The 21,671-nt window shown below is 40.2% G+C and overlaps 1 protein-coding gene across 3 annotated transcripts in view; it reads left to right on the top strand.

Moving 5' to 3' along the window:
- Positions 1 to 21,313, top strand: part of USF3 (upstream transcription factor family member 3) — a 41,575-nt gene extending 20,262 nt beyond the window's left edge. For 2 of the 3 annotated variants that reach the window (XM_045583981.1, XM_036444225.2), the window contains 3 exons: positions 535 to 617; positions 6,901 to 6,997; positions 9,707 to 21,313. In XM_045583981.1, the coding sequence (XP_045439937.1) occupies positions 535 to 617; positions 6,901 to 6,997; positions 9,707 to 16,209 (6,683 nt within the window). In that variant the 3' untranslated portion in view covers positions 16,210 to 21,313. The remainder of the gene's footprint in view (positions 1 to 534; positions 618 to 6,900; positions 6,998 to 9,706) is intronic. The other variant, XM_045583982.1, reaches the window with a different exon arrangement.
- The last annotated feature ends 358 nt before the right edge of the window (positions 21,314 to 21,671 follow it).

A 21,671-nucleotide genomic window follows, 5' to 3' on the forward strand; every position in this document is an offset into this window, starting at 1 on the left:
CCGGAACATTTCCCAGTTCCTTGAGACATCAGATACCCAATTTTTTGGATGGGAAAATTTCTGTGTGGCCAAAGTAAACAACCCAGACTCCATTTTCTTGTCTATTTTAAGATGTAACTAATAGCTGTTTCTATTCTACAAATGTTCTCTAGTCATCCTAATCTTTTTAGAAAAGTCTCATTTGCCCATCTTCTATAAAGAGGCAGTTTTCTAGTATCTTAGGTTATTAGTGGGTTCTTGAAATTTGGTTGTTAAAATCTCTAGTAATACTTGAACTACAATATAATTGCCTAATAGTAATGTAATATTAGCAATGTGTTTGTAATTTGAATTTAGTAATTATAGATCTCATTTTTAAAGTTAATAAAAGTATTGGCTATACCAATTTTCATAACACTAGACTTAAAATCTGACATTCTTAGAAATCTTACTATAGTTAGTAGATACTATTAGATAAGATTTTCTTAGCCTAAAATTTCTTTACTAGAAGCAAATTTTCTGTATGTTGATAAAAGGATTTCCCCCCTTCTCTAGTGGAGAGGCATAGGAAGAAGAAAATCAATGCTGGGATTAACAGAATAGGAGAACTGATCCCATGTTCCCCTGCACTGAAGCAGGTAAGAAGTCTTCTCATTTTTATTTATTAAAATATATTTTATTAATTGTTTTACAGAGAGGAAGGGAGAGAGATAGAGAGTTAGAAACACTGGGGATGTGTCTGCAATCAAGTACATGCCCTTGACTGGAATCGAACCTGGGACCCTTGAGTCCACAGGCCGATGCTCTATCCACTGAGCCAAACCGGTCTCGGCAAGTCTCATTTTTATTCATAACTGTGAACAGATAATCCCCCATTGTTTAAATGGTTATTCTTGTTCACTGTCATGAATAGTTTTTTGGAGTTAATAATTGTCTCATAATTTTTCATGCTCTTAAGTTTCTGTATGGCTATGTTTAATTCTTCCCACACTCTGAACCGTCTTCTAGTACAGTTTTTACATGATCGAATGAACCATATAATTTCTTTTTTTTAAATTTCTAGATCTTTAAAATCTTGAATTATTCAGTCCCATGATTACATGTACTAGTATATGTATACAACTGTATTTACTAAGCATTTTTTTTAATTTTCTCCAATCATGTTCTTTACTATCTTAAATTCTTAACTAGAATCTTCTAAGAATCTCTTCTTTATTTTGTTTTCCACACCATATCAACCTCCACTAAAATCTCGGCTTATTTAAGCTGACAATTTTCCTTAAGTTTTTTGTTTCTTCTGATAATGAGGATAAAGCCTGCTCACTGAAATCAAAACAATAAAAATGGAAACAACATGGAAGGCATAAAAAGATTAAAAAATAAATTGAATATTGTCAACAATAAAAAAATCTTAAAAATTAAGTTAAATAAATAAATTGACATTCTATGCTCAAGTTATAATCATTGCTAAAACTTGTTACATATCTCTTTAGACATTGCTTTGTGACTATGTCTGAATAGTTTCACAAAACTGCTTTGTATTTTCACTCAGTGGTACAAAGTAGACTTAGTAATACATACCTTTCCTAATGTGTTGTAACATTTTACTGGTTATATAGTACTAGAGGGCTGGTGCACAAAATTTGTGCAGGGGGTGGTGGTGTCCTTCAGCCCAGCCTGTACCCTCGCCAACCTGGGATCCCTCTCACAATCCAGGACTGCTGGATCCCAACCACTCGCCTGCCTGCCTGCCTGATTGCCCCTAACTGCTTCTGCCTGCCAGCCTGATCAACCCCTAGCCTCTCCCTAACCAGACTGATCGATGCCTAACTGCTCCCCTGCCAGCCTGATTGCCTGAACTGCCCTCCCTTGCCAGCTGGTCGCCCCTAACTGCCTTGCCCTGCTGGCCAGGTTGCCCCCAACAGTCCTCCCCTGCAGCCTTGGTATCCCAACTGTCCTCCCTACAGGCCTGGTTGCCCCCAAATGCCCTCCCCTGCTGGCCTGGTTGCCCCTTAGGCCAGCTCCCCATGGGAGTTCCCAGTGTGAGCACTGCTCAGCCAGAAGCTGGGCTCGCTGCTCCTTAGTGTGGCTTCAGGGAGAAGCTACCGCTGTTGCACTCCCCTGGCTTCTGGCTGAGCGGCACTCCCCTGTGGGAGTACACTGACCACCAGGGGGCAGCTCCTGCGTAGAGCATCTGCCCCCTGGTGGTCAGTGCTCGTCATTGCATCTGGTCATTCTGCTGTTTGGTCAATTTGCATATTATCCTTTTATTATATAGGATTCCATTGTAATAGGATATCATCATTTATGTTAGCCTATTTTAAAAAATAAATCTTTATTGTTCAGATTATTACAGATGTTCCTCTTTTCCTCCCATAGCCCTCTCCACCCAATTCCCCCTCACACCTCATGCCCTTACCCCCGCCACTGTCCTCATCCATAGATGTAATATCTTTGTCCATTCTCTTCCTGCATCCCTCACACCCCCTTCCCTGTGAGAATTGTCAGTCTACTCTCTTTCTGTGCCCCTGATTCTATTATATTCAGCAGTTTATTTTATTCATCAGACTTTTTATTCACTTGATTTTTAGATTAACTTGTTGATAGATATGTATTTTTTGTCACTTTGTTGTACATAATTTTTATCTTTACCTTTCTCTTCTTCTTCCTTTTCTTAAAGAATACCCTTCAGCATTTCATATAATCCTGGTTTGGTGGTGATGAATTCCTTTAGCTTTTTCTTGTCTGTTAAGCTTTATCTGACCTTCAATTCTAAATGAGTAGAGTAATCTTGGTTGTCAGTTCTTGCTGTTCATCACTTTGAATATTTTGTGCCACTACCTTCTGGCCTGCATAGTTTCTGTTGAGGAATCAGCTGACAGTCGAATGAGTACTCCTTTGTAGGTAACTACCCTGTTTCCCCGAAAATAAGACAGTGTCTTATATTAATTTTTGCTCCCAAAGATGCACTAGGTCTTATTTTCAGGGGATGTCTTATTTTTCCATGAAGAAGAATATGGAACACATTTATTGTTAAATGAAAATAAAGGAAATTGGGAAAATCCAAGATGGCTGCATAGGTAAACACCTAGCCGCAGCCACACACAACAATTTCAATAAAATACAACTAAAATATAAAATGGACATTACCCAGAACTACAGGAAAGTCGACTGACTGGAAATTCTACAACGAGAAGCAAGGAGAAAACCAGAAGGAAGAGCGGAGGAGCTGTAAAAGCCTAAGGTACGGAGACACGCGGAGCGTGGAGAGGACAGAGCTGGAGAGGAGGGAGGCTGAGTGCCTGGCTGGCATTCCCTAGCGGGAAGGAGATAAAAGCTCCAACTGTGCTGGGCCCCAGTTCCGACTGCTCTGAACCCCAGTTCTAGGCCAGACCCCGGGGACCCAGGCTCATCCATAGGGAGCTGGGCTGTAAGGCAAAAGGAGGTCCCAGAGGCGCGCACATTGCGCGCAGAGAAGGGACAGTTGGCTGTGCCGTGGGATTGCCCTGGTGGGAAGGAGACTGGGGCTCCAGACTTCTCTGAACGCCACCTCCAACTCCACTTCCAACTGAACTGAACCCCAGTTCCGGGCTCATTGGGGGAGAGACTAGACTAGGGGTGTCGAACTCAATCAGAGAAGGGACCAAAATCTCAAATCCAGCCTAAATCGCGGGCCGAATGGTTTACTGAACAGTCATAAACTGTCATTGTGATGGAAACGCAGCGGAGTGCAGTGATGACAGCGAGGTGCGGGCCACGTTGCAAGGCCTGGCGGGACGGATTTGGCCCACGGGCCTTGTGTTTGACACATGTGGACTAGACTGTTTGGTAGCAGACGAAAATCAAGGGCACCTTTCTCTCAGAGATGCTTGCAACGAGTACTGAAGGACCCTGGGGATTACTGAGACTCAGGAACCTCATAGGGCGGGGCTGACAAAAGCCAAGGCTGAAGGCTCCACCCTGAAACCCCGCCCAATCAGGGAAGCTGCAAAAATGTCGAGACAACAATAGATCACAAACGAAAGAAATGGAGGACAAAAAGTGACTGGATATAGAGTTCAAATCTACGCTTATAAGGTTTTTCAAGAATTTCCTAGAAAAGATGGATAAGACCTATGAGGATATGAAAAGGGATCAACTAGAATTAATAAGGAATCAACAAGAAATGATAAGGGATCAACAAGAAATAAAGAATACATTGACTGAAATAAAAAATATTATACAGAGTCCTAAAAACAGAATGGAAGAGTCAAGTCAAAGATTTGGAACATAAAGAGCCAGAAGACACTCCTCTGCAGAAGCTAGAAGGCAAGAGAATCCAGAAAATTGAAGATAATATAAGAAACCTCTGGGACAACTTCAAGCGAACCAACATCAGAATTATGGGGGTCCCAGAAGATGAGAGAGAGCAAGATATCGAAAACATACTGAAAGAAATAGTGACAGAAAACTTCCCCCACCTGGTGAAAGAAATAGACTTACAAGTCCAGGAAGCACACAGAACCCCAAACAAAAGGAATCCAAAGAGGACCACACCAAGACAAATCATAATTAAAATTCCAAGAGCAAAAGACAAAGAGAATATTAAAAGCAGCAAGAGCAAAGCAGGTAGTTACCTATAAAGGAGCACCTATACGATTGTCAGCTGATTTCTCAACAGAAACCATGCAGGCCAGACAGGAATGGCAAGAAATATTCAAGGTGATGAATAGTAAGAACCTACAGCCAAAGATAATCTACCCAGCAAAGCTATCACTCAGAATTGAAGGCCAAATAAAGAGCTTCATTACTAAAAAAAAAGCTAAAGGAGTTCATCACCACCAAACCAGAATTATATGAATTGCTGAAGGGGGTTCTTTCGGAAGAGAAAGTAAATAAAGATAAAAATTATGAACAACAAATACGTAACTATCAACAAGTGAATCTAAAAACCAAGGAAATTAAAAAAAAAATCTGATGAACAGTATTAACTGTTGAATATAATAAAATCAGAGGTATGGAAGGGGAGTGAACTGACGATTCTCGGGGAAAAGGGGAGAGGGGGATTTGGGAATAGACTGAACATAAACTGTGCACCTATGGATGAGGACAATGGGGGGTGGGGAAAGGGCAGAGGGTGGGGTGGGAACCTGGTGGAGGAGAGCAATGGGGGGGTGGGGGAGAAAGGAACATTTGTAATAATATGAACAATAAAAATATATTTAAAAAAAGAGAAAGAAAATAAAGGAAATTTATTACCTGAATACTGTACTGTAGTACGGTAGTTGTCAACACAAACCAGACAAACTGTGAATCCTACAGTATCAAGAATTTACTCATTTATTCAACTACAATCATGTCATCATCTTCTGGAACATCATCATTAACAATCCAATTTCTGAATTTTCTGGTGAATTTCTTGTGACTCCATTTTTTTCAGAATCAGTGGACCAAATCTCTCATGTTTAGCCTGGGGGGGCCTCATTTTCGGGGAAATGCCTTATATTTCACTGTAAGTAGGTCTTATTTTCGAAGGATGTCTTATTTTCGGGGAAACACGGTAACTGGTTTTCTCTTGCTGCTTTCAATATTCTCTCTTTGTCTTTTGCCCTTACACTGTAACAGTTAAAACATGTTGCAGTGCATGCTGGGGATGAGCCTGAAACCAAGATATGTGCCCTTAACTGGAATCGAACCTGCGACCCTTTAGTCTGAGGGCCGATGCTGTTACCACTGAGCAAAACTGGCTAGGGCTGTCTCAACTTTTGAGTTAAGAAAGGATAGTATTAGTTTTCTCTCTCTAAAGTGTTTCCTGGGTTACTTTGTTTTTTGTTTTTTTTTTGAGGGGACTAAGTCTAAGGAACTCAGAATTGTAACTTGCTGAACCAAAACACTAAATTACTGATTCCTGCATAAAAACAATTGTCTGATAAAGTACTGGAGTTATTTAATAATGTGCACATGGACTGATAGGTTAGCTTGCTGCTGGAGTCTGGCTGATTGGGACTGAGGAAGATAGGCTGGACATGCCCTGGAGCCCACCAATGGTCCCTCCCTGGCTGGCAAACCTCCCACCTCCCTCCCCGGTCAGATCGTGCACCGGTGGGGTCCCTTGGCCTGGTTGTGCCTTCTGTCACTTTGGGACCCATTGGCACGTCAGAGAACTGGCTTTGGTTCGATCCCACAGACCAGGTTGAGGGACCCACTAGTGCACGAATTCGTGCACCGGGCCTCTAGTATATGTATAAAATTTTTCAAAGTCAGTGACTTTTTCTGTTTTGTTTATTTTATCCCTAGTGCCTGGGACAGAGCTTGACACATAGTTGATGCTCAGTAAATACTTAGCAAATGAAATTTGTAACTGGCTGTGATCAGTTAGTTGTAAGACACCACTGCACTCGGACCAGCCAATACTTAGCAAATGAAAGATAAGCAGTAGAAGCTTTTGAAGATTGGTTCATTTTAAAAAAATTTAAAGTTACATATCACATATGCTATATAATAAAAGCCTAATATCCTAAGTGTCTGACCATTCGACCAGTTGCTATCATGCACATTGATCAGCAGGGGGTAAACACTCTGACAAGTAGGTTAGTTTGCTGCTGGGGTCTGGCCAATTGGGACTGGGTGAGATGGGCCAGACACACCCTGAAGCCCTCCCTAGATTCTTCCCTCAATCTGCCAACCTCTTGCAGTCCCTCCCAGCCCTGATGCGCACCAGTGGGGTTCCTCGGCCAGGCCTGTGCCCTCTCGCAATCTGGAATCCCTCAGGCAATGTCAGAGAGCTGGTTTCAGCCCAATCCCCACAGGCCAGGCTGAGGGACTACACCAGTGCATGAATCCATACACTGGGCCTCTAGTATGTAATAAAACCAACACTTTAAGTTTCTTTGGCAAGGTCTTAAAATGAAAAACTTTTAAATTGTTAATTTTCTTTGGCAGAGCAAGAATATGATCCTGGACCAAGCTTTTAAATATATAACAGAATTGAAAAGGCAAAATGATGAATTCCTGCTAAATGGAGGAAATAATGAACAAGGTAAATATTTTTTCTTTTTGTTTTTTCCTCCAATGTTTAGACCTTTGCATCCAGTGCAACTTATATTAGGATGCAGAAGGCTTTTTACCCACAGACATTATTAAGACCATGTGTTAAGTGGATCTGGGAGAATAATGTTGCAGATAAACTCATCTTAGTGAGCAATTCTAAATCTTGCAGGTATATATAACTTTGATTTTGGACTTGTGTCTATTTTTCATGTTTGCTTAGCTCATGATATAAGTAATGCTGAATCTTTTTTATTTTAGTTGAATCTTTCAGTGAGGAGCAACTTATCGGAGGATGTAGAGGGATCCTGCTCAGTATAACTTAAAAACAAGATAAAGATAATATCTGTGCTAAGACTTAACTGTGAATTTGCTCAAAGGCCAAACCCTAGTTCATGATTGTTTTTATTACATGTAATGTGCGCATCAGACTGCCTAATCATTTAATAATATTTGATATCTAGATAGAAAGGAGTCTTTCTATGTTATCAAGTGAATCTCTTTTTCCACTTGAACTGGAGAATGGGTTTCCTTATAACAGCTGAAAAGAATAATGTCGCAGGCAAGTATAAAGGTCCGAGTGGTAGGCCACTGACAAGAGCAGAGAGAGAATTTCCTGTGACACCTCAGAAGGTCACATTAAAAGGACAGAAACAGGCAGAATTTATGGAGGTGGAGCAATGCTGGGCTGTTTATAAGAAACGGGAAAGATATTGGAGAGCATACTTGAAGGTTAGCCTTCAGAATTTCAGTTAGATAGCAACTTATCCCCTCAAGTAGCTCAGTTGTCTTTTATGGCCCAGGCCCTGGTAATGATGCTTGTCAGATAGCTAGATATATATGTTTGGTATCCATTTTGAGGCACCCTATAAAATGATTTGTAGGCTTTTCTAGTGAGAGCTTCTTTGATTTCACAGCCCAGGGGCTGAGGCAGTCAAGTTACCTTAAGAAAAAGGGAAACTATTGAAAAAAATATAAGTTGCCCCAGAAAAGCTGAACAGGCCAGGGGTCATAGCAGCAAAGGAGGCAGCTTCAGTGTGACTGCTTGTCATCTCCGTTATCATCCTTTCTTTGGTGCTTTTTTTGTGCATCTGCTTACTCTTCATCTCCCAATAGTTTTCTCCACATACTCATGGTCCACATGACAATCTAGAACAATGGTCTTGGAAATCAGGCTACCTGGGTTTGTGTCCTCATTTCATTTATCACTCAGTACCTATGGTCAGTTACTTAATCTCTCCAGGAAGTCTCATAGTTTCCTTATCTTGAAATGAGGATAATTATAGCATCTATCTGGTTAACTTTAGGTAAATTATATAACTACTCTGAGTCTGTTTTTTACATCTGAGAATGATGAAGACAATAGGTAGTTCCCATCTCATGGTTGTTATGAAGAGGAAAAGAGATAATTCTGATAAAGCACTTGAAGTTTGGGACTTCAAGAAAATGCTTGATAAAAGTTATCTGTTATGATTGTTGTTATTGTTATTAAATGAAACAGTGAAAGAAAAGTCCCAGGCATATAGTAAGTGTGCAATAAGAGAGAACAACCATTATTATTTGGTCTATAATAATAATTTTAAAATTTCTAATGTACATGGCACATTGACAGCTTTTTCCTGTGTCTTTTAATGTAAAGATCTAAGGAAATAATTTTCTAGTCTCAGCTCATCCTTGTCAGGGCAGAACTGTTCATTTCAGGCTACCTCATAGGGCATTGGCCTTAAGGGTGGGCTGCCTTTGAGAGAGAATGGGGAGAGTATCTACCCCTCTGGCAAAACAAATGGGGATGTCCGGGATCACAGAGCATAAATAGCAGCAGCCTACATTCCCCGTTAGTAGGACCCAAGGGTTAGGTTGTTTTCCTTGGAAAGGAACAGGAAGGTAGCATCTCCATTACTCAGTAGGGTAACATACGTTGTCCCTGCCAAGGAAAATGCAAGTTCCATTGTTGACGCTTTCCTCCATGTTTTACCACTTTATTTCTTACATGTTCTACTTGTGCTCTGTTGTTTCAAAGGGTAGATTAGAAATGAGTTTAATGCCATTTAAAAAAAAAAAAACTATTACCACCATAAGTAATTTAGCTGTTGTAGGCTGTGATATTGATCTTCACTGTTATTTTCCTAGCAAGTTACTATGATACCAGTATGTCTTCCTTGTTTTACCTTTGTAGTTGCCCTATTGAGAATTTTTGAATTGAAGGTTTTAAGATTTCTACATTATGAGTAATTTTTAAAAAAATTATTATTGCTTTTATTTCAGAGAGGAAGGGAGAGGGAGAGAGAGAAACATCATGAGTGAGAATCATTGATCAGCTGCCTCTTGCATACTCCTTACTGGGTATCAAGCCTGCAACCCAGGCCTGTGCCCTGACTTGGAATAGTGCTAAGACCGTCTGGTTCATAGGTTGACACTCAACCACTGAGCATCACCAGCCAGGCTTTTGAGTAATTTTTTTTTTACCTTTGAGTTGTTTACCTTTAAAGATATATACTTTTAAAAAGATGGAATAGAAGTTTGAGATACCATTCTAAAAAGAAGAAAGAACTTGTGTTAGGAAATAGCTGAAGATTCTCAGTTGAGGTATTTAGAATGCTAGAATTAGATTTCACTAGTTTTAGTACACAATTCTTTCTTAAGTTATTGTAAATATTGATGTTTACAGGTAATTGTTTTATTTATATTTTTAATATTGTAGCTGAAGAAATTAAAAAGCTACGTAAACAATTGGAAGAAATTCAAAAAGAAAATGGCCGATATATTGAATTACTGAAAGCAAATGACATATGCTTATATGATGATCCCACAATCCACTGGAAAGGAAATCTTAAAAACTCAAAGGTCTCTGTTGTTATTCCCAGTGACCAGATTCAGAAAAATATTATTGTTTATTCCAATGGGAGTCAGCCTGGTGGCAACAACCAGGGAGCAGCTGTTCAGGGAATAACCTTTAATGTTGGCCATAATTTACAAAAGCAAACCGCCAATGTGGTGCCAGTGCAGAGGACTTGCAATCTTGTGACTCCTGTGTCTATTTCTGGAGTTTACCCTTCTGAAAACAAGCCATGGCATCAGACCACAGTTTCTGCATTGGCTGCCAACCAGCCTGTTCCTCTTTGTCTTCCGGCTACCATTCCTGCTCAAAATATTCTCAAGCTTGCCACCTCCAAAAGCGATTCACATGTGCTTGGTGCCACCAGGGGCTCACTGGTTGCTGTTCCTGTAGGACCTGAACCTTGCCAACATCGGTCCTTGCACACAAGTCTAAATGATCAAAATTCTTCTGAAAATAAGAACGGGAAAGAGAATCCGAAATTATTGAAGAAAATAGTCCCTTGTGCCACAAGCGTCCCCTCCAGCTCCTCAGCAACTACCACTAAAGTGAACCCTGGAGGCAAGTTCTGCCCGAGCACACAGGATTTGAGAAGTGATTTTCAAACCACCTTTGTTGTTTCAGTTACCACCACAGTCTGCTCCCAGCCTCCCACATCTGCAGGTGATTCTGGTCCAGTGAGCATTAGCAAGGGTGCAGACTCCACAAGCGTAACCGCAGTGGTGGCCCCATCTGTCCCTGAAGGAGGGAAGACCACCGCTCCTGTGAGCAGTCCTTCTGCAAATCCTTTGGATAATGGTTGGACTCTTTCTTGTTCTTTGCCTTCTTCAGCTGTTAGTGCTTCAGATTTGAAAAACATTAATAGCCTTACTCGAATTTCCTCATCTGGAAACACGCAGACAACATGGACTACTTTGCAACTGGCAGGAAACACTATTCAGCCCTTAAGCCAGACACCTTCTTCTGCTGTGACTCCAGTATTAAATGAGTCTGGTACTAGTCCCACCACAATCAAGCACAGTAGACATATGGCTACAGGCATCAATTCGAATAATTCCTTACCAGCAGATGGGCAGCCAGTTGAGCAAGTAGTTGTAACCTTGCCTTCTTGTCCACCGTTACCTATGCAGCCAGTTATTGCCCAGTCGCAAGTTAAATCTCAGACCCCCCCAAGTATCCTCCCATTGAATTCAGCAATGCAAGTGATTCAGATGGCTCAGCCAGTGGGGACAGCTGTTAAAGCAGCTCCAGCTAATCAAAACGTTATCATTCTTCAGCCACCCAGCACCACTCCATGCCCAACAGTGATGAGGGCAGAGGTTCCCAACCCAACTGTAGGTCAACAGATAGTAATCATACAGGCAGCTAATCAGAATCCTTTGCCACTCCTCTCAGCTCAACCTCCTGGTTCTGTTCGACTCCCTGTCAATGGAGCCAATGCTATAATAGGATCTAATTCAGTGCAAAATGTGTCGACCCCACAAACTTTTGGTGGAAAGCATCTTGTCCACATATTACCAAGACCTTCATCTTTATCAACATCTAATTCAACACAAACTTTTTCTGTTACCGTGTCGAACCAACAACAGCCTCAAACCATTTCTTTAAATGGACAGCTCTTTGCTTTGCAGCCTGTGATGTCTTCATCAGGAACTACAAACCAAAACCCTATGCAAATTATTCAACCCACCACCAGCGAAGATCCAAATACCAACGTTGCCCTGAATACATTCGGCGCTTTGGCCAGCCTCAATCAAAGCATATCACAGATGGCTGGGCAAAGCTGTGTACAATTGTCTGTTGGCCAGCCTGCCAATCCTCAAACTATTGCAAATAATCAGACCACCCCAGCTAACAGTGCTTCATTAACAGCAACAGTAGTATCGCCCATGACAACAGATACTTCAGCCACACTACCCAGCACTTATAGTCTTGTGACTACCCCCTCAGTGAACACTGTAGCTTGTTTGCCTAACGTGAAGTCAAAAAGGTTGAATAAGAAGCCAGGTGTCAAGAAACACTTAGCAGCTAACAAGTCAGCATGCCCCCTGAATCCAGTCAGCGATGTGGGCCAGGTGGATTGTCCCAGCACTGAAGGCTCAGCAGAACCACCATGTAATGATGGACTGCTGGAAAGCCCCCCTCTTGTGGTGCCATCTGTCACTGTGTCCCAGACAAAAAGTACTGTGAATGTTTCTGGTTCACATTCTTTGGATGTTCCAAATTCAGAATCAGTGATACCTGAGTCTGTACCCAAATCTAAGTCAGCAGAAGGGTCTAACTCACCCTGCCAAGAATCTATAACAAGTGAGCATTTTGCAGTGGCCTCAGCAAAATCCAAAGATTCTGTCCCCGTAGTGCAAGAGACATCTCAGGATAAGCCACCAATTAGTTTGGCATTGTCAGATGCTCCCAAATTTGGTACTTCAGCCAACGTGTTCATTCCATCTCCAAATGATCCCCCTGTTTTGGTTTCTCAGGTTTCGGTTTCATCATCTACCACAAGCATTACAAGTACTGATTGTATTACTGAGGTAGAAATCATTGCTGAGCCTTGCGGAGTTGAGCAAGATTCATCAGATAGAATGCAAACTACAGGTCTCTTAAAGGAGCAAGGTTTAACTGCATTGCTATCTGGTCTTGCTAAAGACAAAGACCCTCAGAAATCATCTCTTTCAGTCCAGGTGGACCATCCTGACTTTTCTTCAGAAAGTTCTAAAATAATTGATTCAAATATTGATTTGCATCCCAAACAGGAGCTGTTGCTGATGAACAGTGATGATAGAGACCCAGGACAGCATCATTCCTGTATCCCTGATCAGGAGATTATTCATGGCTCTTTGCTTACCAGTCGGCAGGCTGACTCTCCCATGTCAACCAGCTCGGGTAGTAGTCGTAGTTTCTCAGTTGCATCCATGCTTCCTGAAACAACTAGAGAAGATGTCACCAGCAATGTAACAACTAATACGTGTGACAGCTGTACCTTTGTAGAGCAAACTGATATAGTCGCTCTTGCAGCAAGAGCTATTTTTGACCAGGAGAACCTTGAGAAAGGAAAAGCTGGTACCCAGGCTGATACAAGGGAAGTTACTTCAAAGCCTTCTGAAGCATCATCTTTAGAGGGAGACCAGCCTTTCAAAACACAGGTCTCTAAAGAGAATAGCCTAGGTCAGGCAGAAGCAACATCAAATGAATTTAATTCTCAGGATTCAATTGAAGCAACTGTGGATAGGCCCCATGAAAAACCAAGTTGTTCAGTAGGGATTAAAACATCAAATGCCTCTTTGCAGGTTTCGAATTCTCAGCCACCAAGCATTACCAGTTTAAGTGTGAATAATCTTATCCATCAGAGCAGCATCAGCCATTCTCTCGTCAGCTGTGCTGGATTGTCTCAGACTTCAGAGTCAACAACTGTTTCTGCTACAGTTAATCTGACTGTTTCATCTAGTTCCTATGGCAGTCAGCCTCCTGGACCATCTCTGATGACTGAATATTCTCAAGAACAACTAAGCACTATGACTGGTACTGTACCAACTTCACAGATTCAAGAGCCACTCTTAAAGCCAAGTCATGAAAGCCGTAAAGACTCCGCTAAACGTGCTGTCCAAGATGACCTTCTACTGTCCTCAGCAAAACGTCAAAAGCATTGTCAGCCAGCCCCCCTCAGGCTTGAAGGTATGTCCCTGGTTAGCCGAACTCCAGACAGCATTTCTGATCATACTCAAATGATGGTTAGTCAGATCCCTCCCAACTCTTCAAACTCAGTTGTGCCTATTAGCAACCCAGCACATGGAGATGGCCTTACGCGATTATTTCCACCTAGTAACAACTTTGTGGCTCCTGCATTGAGGCAAACTGAAGTTCAGTGCAGTTCTCAGCCTTCGGTTGCTGAGCAGCAGCAAACCCAAGCCAGTCAACATCTGCAGGTCCTGCAACAGCATGTTCCAGCTCAAGGGGTTTCTCACCTGCATAGTAACCATCTCTACTTAAAGCAGCAGCAGCAACAGCAGCAGCAGCAGCAACAGCAGCAGCAGCAGCAACAGCAGCAGCAGCAGCAGCAGCAGCAAGCAGGGCAGTTAAGGGAAAGGCATCACTTATATCAACTGCAGCATCACATACCTCATGCAGAGAGCTCTGTCCACTCTCAGCCCCATAATGTCCACCAACAGAGAACTCTGCAACAGGAAGTTCATATGCACAAAAAGAGGAATCTTGTTCAGGGCACTCAGGCCTCCCAGCTTTCCTTACAACCTAAGCACCATGGGACTGACCAATCCCGATCCAAGAGTGGTCAGCCACATCCCCACCATCAGCAGATACAGCAACAGATGCAGCAACACTTCGGAAGCTCCCAGTCGGAAAAGAGTTGTGAAAACCCTTCAACTAGCCGGAACCACCCTAACCATCCCCAAAACCATCTCAATCAAGATATTATGCACCAGCAACAGGAGGTTGGAGGCAGACAGCAAGGCTCAGGGGTTTCTTCTGAACATGTAACTGGGCATAATCCAATGCAGAGGCTCTTGACATCAAGAGGCATAGAGCAGCAGATGGTGTCCCAACCAAGTATTGTGACTAGACCTTCAGACATGACCTGTACTCCACACAGACCAGAGAGAAATAGAGTTTCAAGTTATTCTGCCGAGGCACTGATTGGAAAGACATCTTCTAATTCAGAGCAGAGAATGGGTATATCGATTCAGGGTTCTAGAGTTTCAGATCAGCTTGAAATGAGAAGTTATCTTGATGTACCCAGAAATAAGAATTTGGGCCTTCATAATATGCAGGGTCGTGTGGACCATACTGTTGCCCCAGATATCCGGCTGTCTGACTGTCAGACATTTAAACCAACTGGAGCCATTCAACAGCCCCAGAGTAATTTTGAAGTACAGTCTTCAAGAAATAATGAAATAGGTAACTCTGTGTCATCATTGAGGAGTATGCAGCCTCAGGCTTTTCGAATTAGTCAAAACCCTGGTCCTCCACCAATTGACCGCCAAAAGAGATTACCTTATCCACCAGTTCATAGCATCCCAGCAGGAAATGCTATCCCACCAAGGGACAGTGAAAACACATGTCATCAAAGTTTCATGCAGAGCTTGCTTGCCCCTCACCTTGGTGATCAGATCATTGGGAGTCAGAGATCACTCTCAGAACATCAGAGGAATGCACAGTGTGGGCCATCCCCTGCAGTTGAATATAATTGTCCCCCAACTCATGAAAGTGTCCATATTAGAAGAGAGAGTGAGAATCAGAATAGGGAAAGTTGTGACATGCCCCTAGGTGCGATTAACACCAGGAACAGCACCTTGAATATTCCTTTTTCGAGTTCTTCCTCAGGAGATATTCAAGGTCGAAATACAAGTCCCAATGTTTCTGTGCAGAAGTCCAATCCCATGAGGATCACTGACAGTCATGGGACCAAGGGCCACATGAATCCTCCAGTCACAACCAACATGCATGGGGTTGCGAGGCCAGCTTTGCCACATCCATCTGTGTCTCATGGAAATTCTGATCAAGGGCCTCCTGTACGTCAAACTAATTCTTCAGTTCCCCAGCGATCAAGGCATCCCTTGCAAGACAGCAGTGGTTCCAAAATTCGTCAACCTGAAAGGAATCGTTCTGGAAATCAAAGGCATAGTAATGTCTTTGATCCGAGTCTTCCCCATCTTCCTCTCTCTGCTAGTGGCAGTATGATTCTTGGACGCCAGCAACCCACTACAGAGAAGAGAGGAAGTATTGTTCGTTTCATGCCTGATAGCCCTCAAGTACCTAATGATAATTCAGCACCTGACCAGCATACGCTATCACAAAATTTTGGTTTTCCTTTTATTCCCGAGGGTGGCATGAATCCACCAATAAATGCTAATACTTCTTTCATTCCACAGGTTACTCAGCCTAGTGCCACTAGAACTCCAGCACTCATCCCTGTAGATCCCCAAAATACTCTACCTTCCTTCTATCCCTCGTACTCTCCTGCTCACCCTACACTGTCCAATGATATTCCGCTCACTTATTTTTCAAATCAGATGTTCTCAAATCCTAGCACAGAGAAGGTAAACAGTGGGAGTTTAAATAACCGATTTGGATCAATTTTATCTCCTCCAAGACCTGTTGGTTTTGCTCAACCAAGTTTTCCTCTTCTCCCTGATATGCCACCAATGCACATGCCCAACTCTCACTTATCCAATTTTAATATGACATCTTTGTTTCCAGAAATAGCTACAGCTCTTCCTGATGGCTCAGCAATGTCACCTTTGCTTACAATCGCAAACTCCTCTGCCTCTGACACTTCCAAGCAGTCCTCAAACCGACCTGCCCACAACATAAGCCATATTTTAGGTCATGACTGTAGTTCAGCTGTTTAAATTCTGATAGACTAAGTGTAAATGTCACAGGTGAGATTACAAATGTATTTGTATGTGCATGCACACATACATGCACATGGAGAGAGAATTGCGTATATGTTTTTGTGTTTGTATAATCACTTTGCAGTTTTCTTCTGAATGTAGGGAAGCTGTGTCAGATGATGCGAATACTTGGGTTGTCAAAAACAATTACCTTTCATTTTTAATTGCATGATGTGATTTTTAAATTTTCCAAGCAGATTTACATTTTCAAGTTTGATTTGTAATGTTATATTCCCTAAATATTAATCAGCTGGAAGTTGGGGGAGATCATTTTGGGGTGTGTTGAGTAGGAGGAATGACCTCAATTTTGAACTTTATTGTTGAAAATTTGTAAACTAGTTGAAATAGTTGAGTTGTTCTAAAAAAAAAAAAAAAATGCAGATAGTCCCAGAAAACACAATGACTCATAACCAAATGCTGGTTGATGTCAGGATCTAGAACAGTTTCTTACCCATGGCATGTATTGAATTAATACAGAATGTATATCCATGGTTAAAGTCAAGCAAATAATTGAGTTGTTTAATCAGCCTTTATTCCCAAGATTTGATTTAGGTAGAGGCTTCTTTCTTAATTAGTAGTATAACAATTACTTAGTTATCTGAATTTCATGTCCTGTTCTTCAAATTAGGGAGCCATGCTACCCTTTAATGTGCCAAGATCCTTAAAGATAGAAAGTTAAAAAGAAAAGTACATAGATATTTTCCATGTTGTGCTTGCATTTTACATTAGTCCTTAAGGATAAGAGCAGTTGTGGAGTTTTGTATGTGTTCAGTTAAAAATTGTTTCATAAGTTGAGTTTTGTTTTCATATTCTCTCTTCATTCTATTTATTGATTTTAAAGTAAATTCTTTTACGTTTGTTTAATTGGTATGGACTGATCAGTAAATAGTGTCTTTGGAATCTAGAGTTATCTGAACCCTACTTTTTAGATATTTCTTTGCAAAGTCTTAAGTCTGTCCTTATATTCATTTACTGATATTTTTATTTAAAATATGGCATTGTATATTGCATTATTATCCTTCATAGTAGAATTATAAGAAGATGAATTTGTTCATTATTTTTCCTGATGGCAGATGTTAAATGGTGCTTCAGAAACTATCCTTATATGTTGTGTGTGTGTGTGTGTGTACGCCCAGAATTTAAAGTATAAACTTGCTGTTTAAAAATAGGCCTGCCATCTGAAATTGGGAAATTGAGGCCCAAGACCTGCTGAAGTATACAAAAACTTGATGTAGAGGGCTTAAGAAGCCCCACTGAAGTTAATAATCTAAATATATATATGTATATACTCACATATTGAATTTGAAAACTTAAACTAAATCAACAATGATATATGCTCATATTCTCAAACCCACTACTTTTTGTTGTTATATTCTGCCAAAACTGGATGGAGTGGGAGAGATGCATATAAATTGTTCTGTCTTCTCTGTTAAAAAAGTGAATCCAAGAACCAGCATTTTTTTTATTTTTTATTTTTCTCCTAAAAAAAGCCTCCTAGGGCTTGGTTAGAGCAGTGACTCCAGTGAATACCTCTTCTAAAGACTCAGCAAAAGGGTCATCTGTGCCTCTTCAACTATTCTCACCAAACTTTCCCATCCACTCCTGCTGCTAACTGAAGCAGCCTCCTGGGGGCAAAAATACTGTAAATGAGAAAAGCTTTTGTATTTTCTCCCTTCAAAATGGTCATGGGAAGAACAGGAGAGCTTCATGAATAAGTTATTCAGCAAAGCCACAGATAAACTCATCAGTTAAAACTGTTAATTGAGACAAAAATGTGAGATTTATGACTTTTTTTTTTTTCATCTTAACTGAGTTTTAAGCTTTAGCATTCAAGTTTTTCTTTGTACTTGAAAGGTCCAGGCTGCCAGTTACAAAGACAGTTTTCAGTGTGTTTGATTATTTATTATTCTCCTCTCCCCCCCACCTCTATTACACACACACACACATGCAAGCACGCACCCGTGCGAACACAGCGGCTAGCGAGTTCTGAAGAACTGGGGACTCTTAGATGTAATTGGAACTAAGGTAACAAGCTAAGGAGAAACTCAATTTGAACTCTGCGATGGAATGGCCTCAAAACTCGGAACTTTCAGATACTTCTCTGTTGGCATTGATGGTATTTTTTGCTCAGCTCAGTTCAGGGGTAGCATTTACATTTCTCAGAGCTTTCATTCCAGGCATGTAACACCTTGATCCCGAATGAGTCTTTATTCCTAAGTAAGGCTTATTTGACCACCGGAGAAAGGATGTGACCATCTGCAAGTAATTTGGCTCCTGCTTACATGTAGCTCTAATTATCTTACAGAAATGTGCATATATACATAAGAGGCCATTTTTTATATGAACTCAATTCTGAAAGTGTTCAGAGCATAGTAATCTTATTTGATTTAAAAGCACAAGTGTATGAGATTTATCAGCAGTATTAAGTATTTGATCATTAGAGCTACATGATTTTGAGGCAGAATTTATTTTAATATCCATCTCTGGATGTAATATTTGACAAAGGATTTGCAGAGAACCATAGCCAATTTTGGTTATAGTAAATTTAATGTTATTCTTGGTTTCTAGTATATGACTATAGAATGTAAAACCATTTCCACAAGTAATTTTTTTAATTTCTGGAAGTACACAAACTTATGTATGAGGTGTAATTGAGAATCATTGATTAAATTAGTTTCTCTTTTAGTGTTGCGCATCAAATGGAATCAGTTCCAGAAAGTGGTTGATTCCTCTAAACTTTTCACACAGTAACTTCTAATGAGGTGAAAAATTTCAGATTTTTTATCGTGTAATTTTTAATATGTCAATCATGGATAAATTAAATTTGATGTATTTTTTTTCTTTTTTGGTACAAACAGGTTGTTTTGGGATGTTTTATACTTCTTTAGGGAATTTATTTTTGTTTTTATTGTAAGACCCTTTGGGAAACCAGAAACGGCACCTCTTATCTAAGTAAGGACTGAGAATTCCAGAATGACATGCTTTATAAAATTTATATATTAGAATTGTGGAGAGAAAATAATGAGGAGGGAATGTTTTTTGCAGCAATTTCAGTCACATGTCAGGGTGAATTTCAATAAAGGTCATCTTTTAAAATCAGTCTTTTAAAATACAAAATTATTTAAAATTATTTTAAAGATAATTCATTTGCCTTGTTCTTGCCTTCTAACACCAGCCATTTCCTGGAGAGGCTGAAAGTTATACTCCAAAAAAATAAATAAATAAATTTAAAAAATGGGAAGACATTTTAATGGGAGTAAAGTCCTAAAAATTTGAGAAAGGATCAAGACTTACAGATATAGATCTTCTTAGCTGTACCCTTCCTTTGATACATAGGTACCTAGGCTCTTAATTTCTTCCATCTGCTCCAAGTCTAATGTTATTTCCTTAGCATGATTACTCCTTTGCCTTGAAACATTTATTGGGCACACCATCTATTGGGTCAGTGTGTGACAGGAAGTCATTCTCCCAAATTAGTGATTCCCAGTTCCTGGTTTGGGGAACCACCACGTCTCCCACTGTACTAAGTGACAATAAGAATTTTTGAAACAAAAGAAAATAAAAATTGATTTAAAATATTGAATGTGCCATATAGTTTAGCTCTGTTCCTTATTTAATGAACCATGATTTGTCCTGCGTTCTACACTTCCTGTGTGAGCCCAAGGGTGTTTCTACCAGAGTCTGAGGGAGACATCAAATGAGGAGTGAGGCAGTCCAGATTTGCTGGTAAGAAGTGTTGAGGACCTTTTTGGACATAATTTCTAGTTCTGCTTACATGCCTCTTCCCTGGTACTGCACTTTACCTGAAACTGTGCCTCTGGTCCCAAGACCAGCCATTGGAACATGTTATTCACCCACTCCTCTGTTAAAACAAAGGACTAGCCAGGATGGTATAAATCAACTAGTCCAGCACCAGGAAGACAAGTACATCTGATGTTTCTCACTATTGCCTTATACTCTGAGCCATCTTTGATTTCAATCCTGTAAAAAACTTACTAGGTTGAAGCAACACTTCTTTTAAACTCAGAGCTTGTATGTGATGGTCATCCAACATCCTTATTTCTAGATTTGCACAAACCCCATCAACTGTAATCTTTCTCTGTATCATGTATGTATTTAGATGCTACATAAACATGAGCCAACTTGTGTTAAAAATATTGGACATAATATCCAAATGGTGTTTTTCTTGGATGACTGCATAATCATTAGAGATTTCATGAGAAATAGAAGATAATTCTTTGTTTGCAATTTAACCTTTTAAAAAATATTTTGGGGGGCTCAGTTATGTGTTTGGTTATATATAATACTATGTCTTAGGAAATTAATGTTTACTCCATTTCAATCCCCTCTTGCAAACTGAAGTATGATGTTCAAATACTTTAGTCTGTTCCACAGCCCCTGACTCAAATCAATTTTTCATCTATGAGGTCATTGAGGCACTGGACTTGATTATATTGGTAACCTATGAAGGGAGTTGAACGGTTGATCTTCCAAGAAGAAAGGGACCAGACAGTGTTGCTTAAAATGCTGCAGTTGTGTTACTGTGAAGAAAAGATTTGCTTCCACTTTTAGCAGGCCATTTATATAAATCTGAGAACATAATTACCTTCACAAATTATTTATAGAAACACTGGGCAAGAAGCTTACTGTAGGGCAGTTACCAGAAAACAAACAAACCCAACTGTAGTGCTTTCAAAAGTGTAATAATTGTATCTATTTCCATGCCAGCAATGCCTGCTGCGCACTGTGTCCTATTACTGTAAATCACCTGGTTTATAATTCTAATGGGAGCTAACTTGTTTTGTAATGGAGACCAGAGCAGATATGTATAATATGACCAGAATTGTCCTACAGTTGTAAATAAGAATAGGTCCTGTTTATTTTGACATCTTTTTACAAATGCATTGTATTAGGGTGTGAATATTCTGAACCATGCTCTTGTTTAAAGTTTTGAAATTTTTATTGGTAAATGTAACATTTTAATGGTTGTAATAATTATTTGTATAGATATAAATATAGTATTTTATTTAAGAAAATAAACTTTGCATTTTTGCATTGTGAATCTCTCTTTTCTGATCATTCCATGTGCCACTTCAAGCCTGGTATTAAAACAACTTCTCTTGCAAACTAAAGTATGATGTTCAAATAACCTTCAAATTTTGCCAAAGTATCTGAAAATGACACCATGACATTTCCCCTGGGGATTATGTTCCTGATCAAAGAATCAACTTCAAATATATCATAATTATGATTAGCACTATATCTTTAGAGCAAACTATACACCTCTATGCTATTGTAAAAGATAAAATTAAAATTTCAGATCTGGGAAAATATTGAGAGATTATTCCATTTATATTCTCATTATAGTGGAGGAAACCGAAGCAAGCACTTTGGGGCAAGAATTAGCTTTCATTACAGCC

This window comes from Pipistrellus kuhlii, unplaced genomic scaffold, assembly GCF_014108245.1.
Source record: "Pipistrellus kuhlii isolate mPipKuh1 unplaced genomic scaffold, mPipKuh1.p scaffold_m20_p_2, whole genome shotgun sequence".
NCBI lineage: Eukaryota > Metazoa > Chordata > Mammalia > Chiroptera > Vespertilionidae > Pipistrellus > Pipistrellus kuhlii.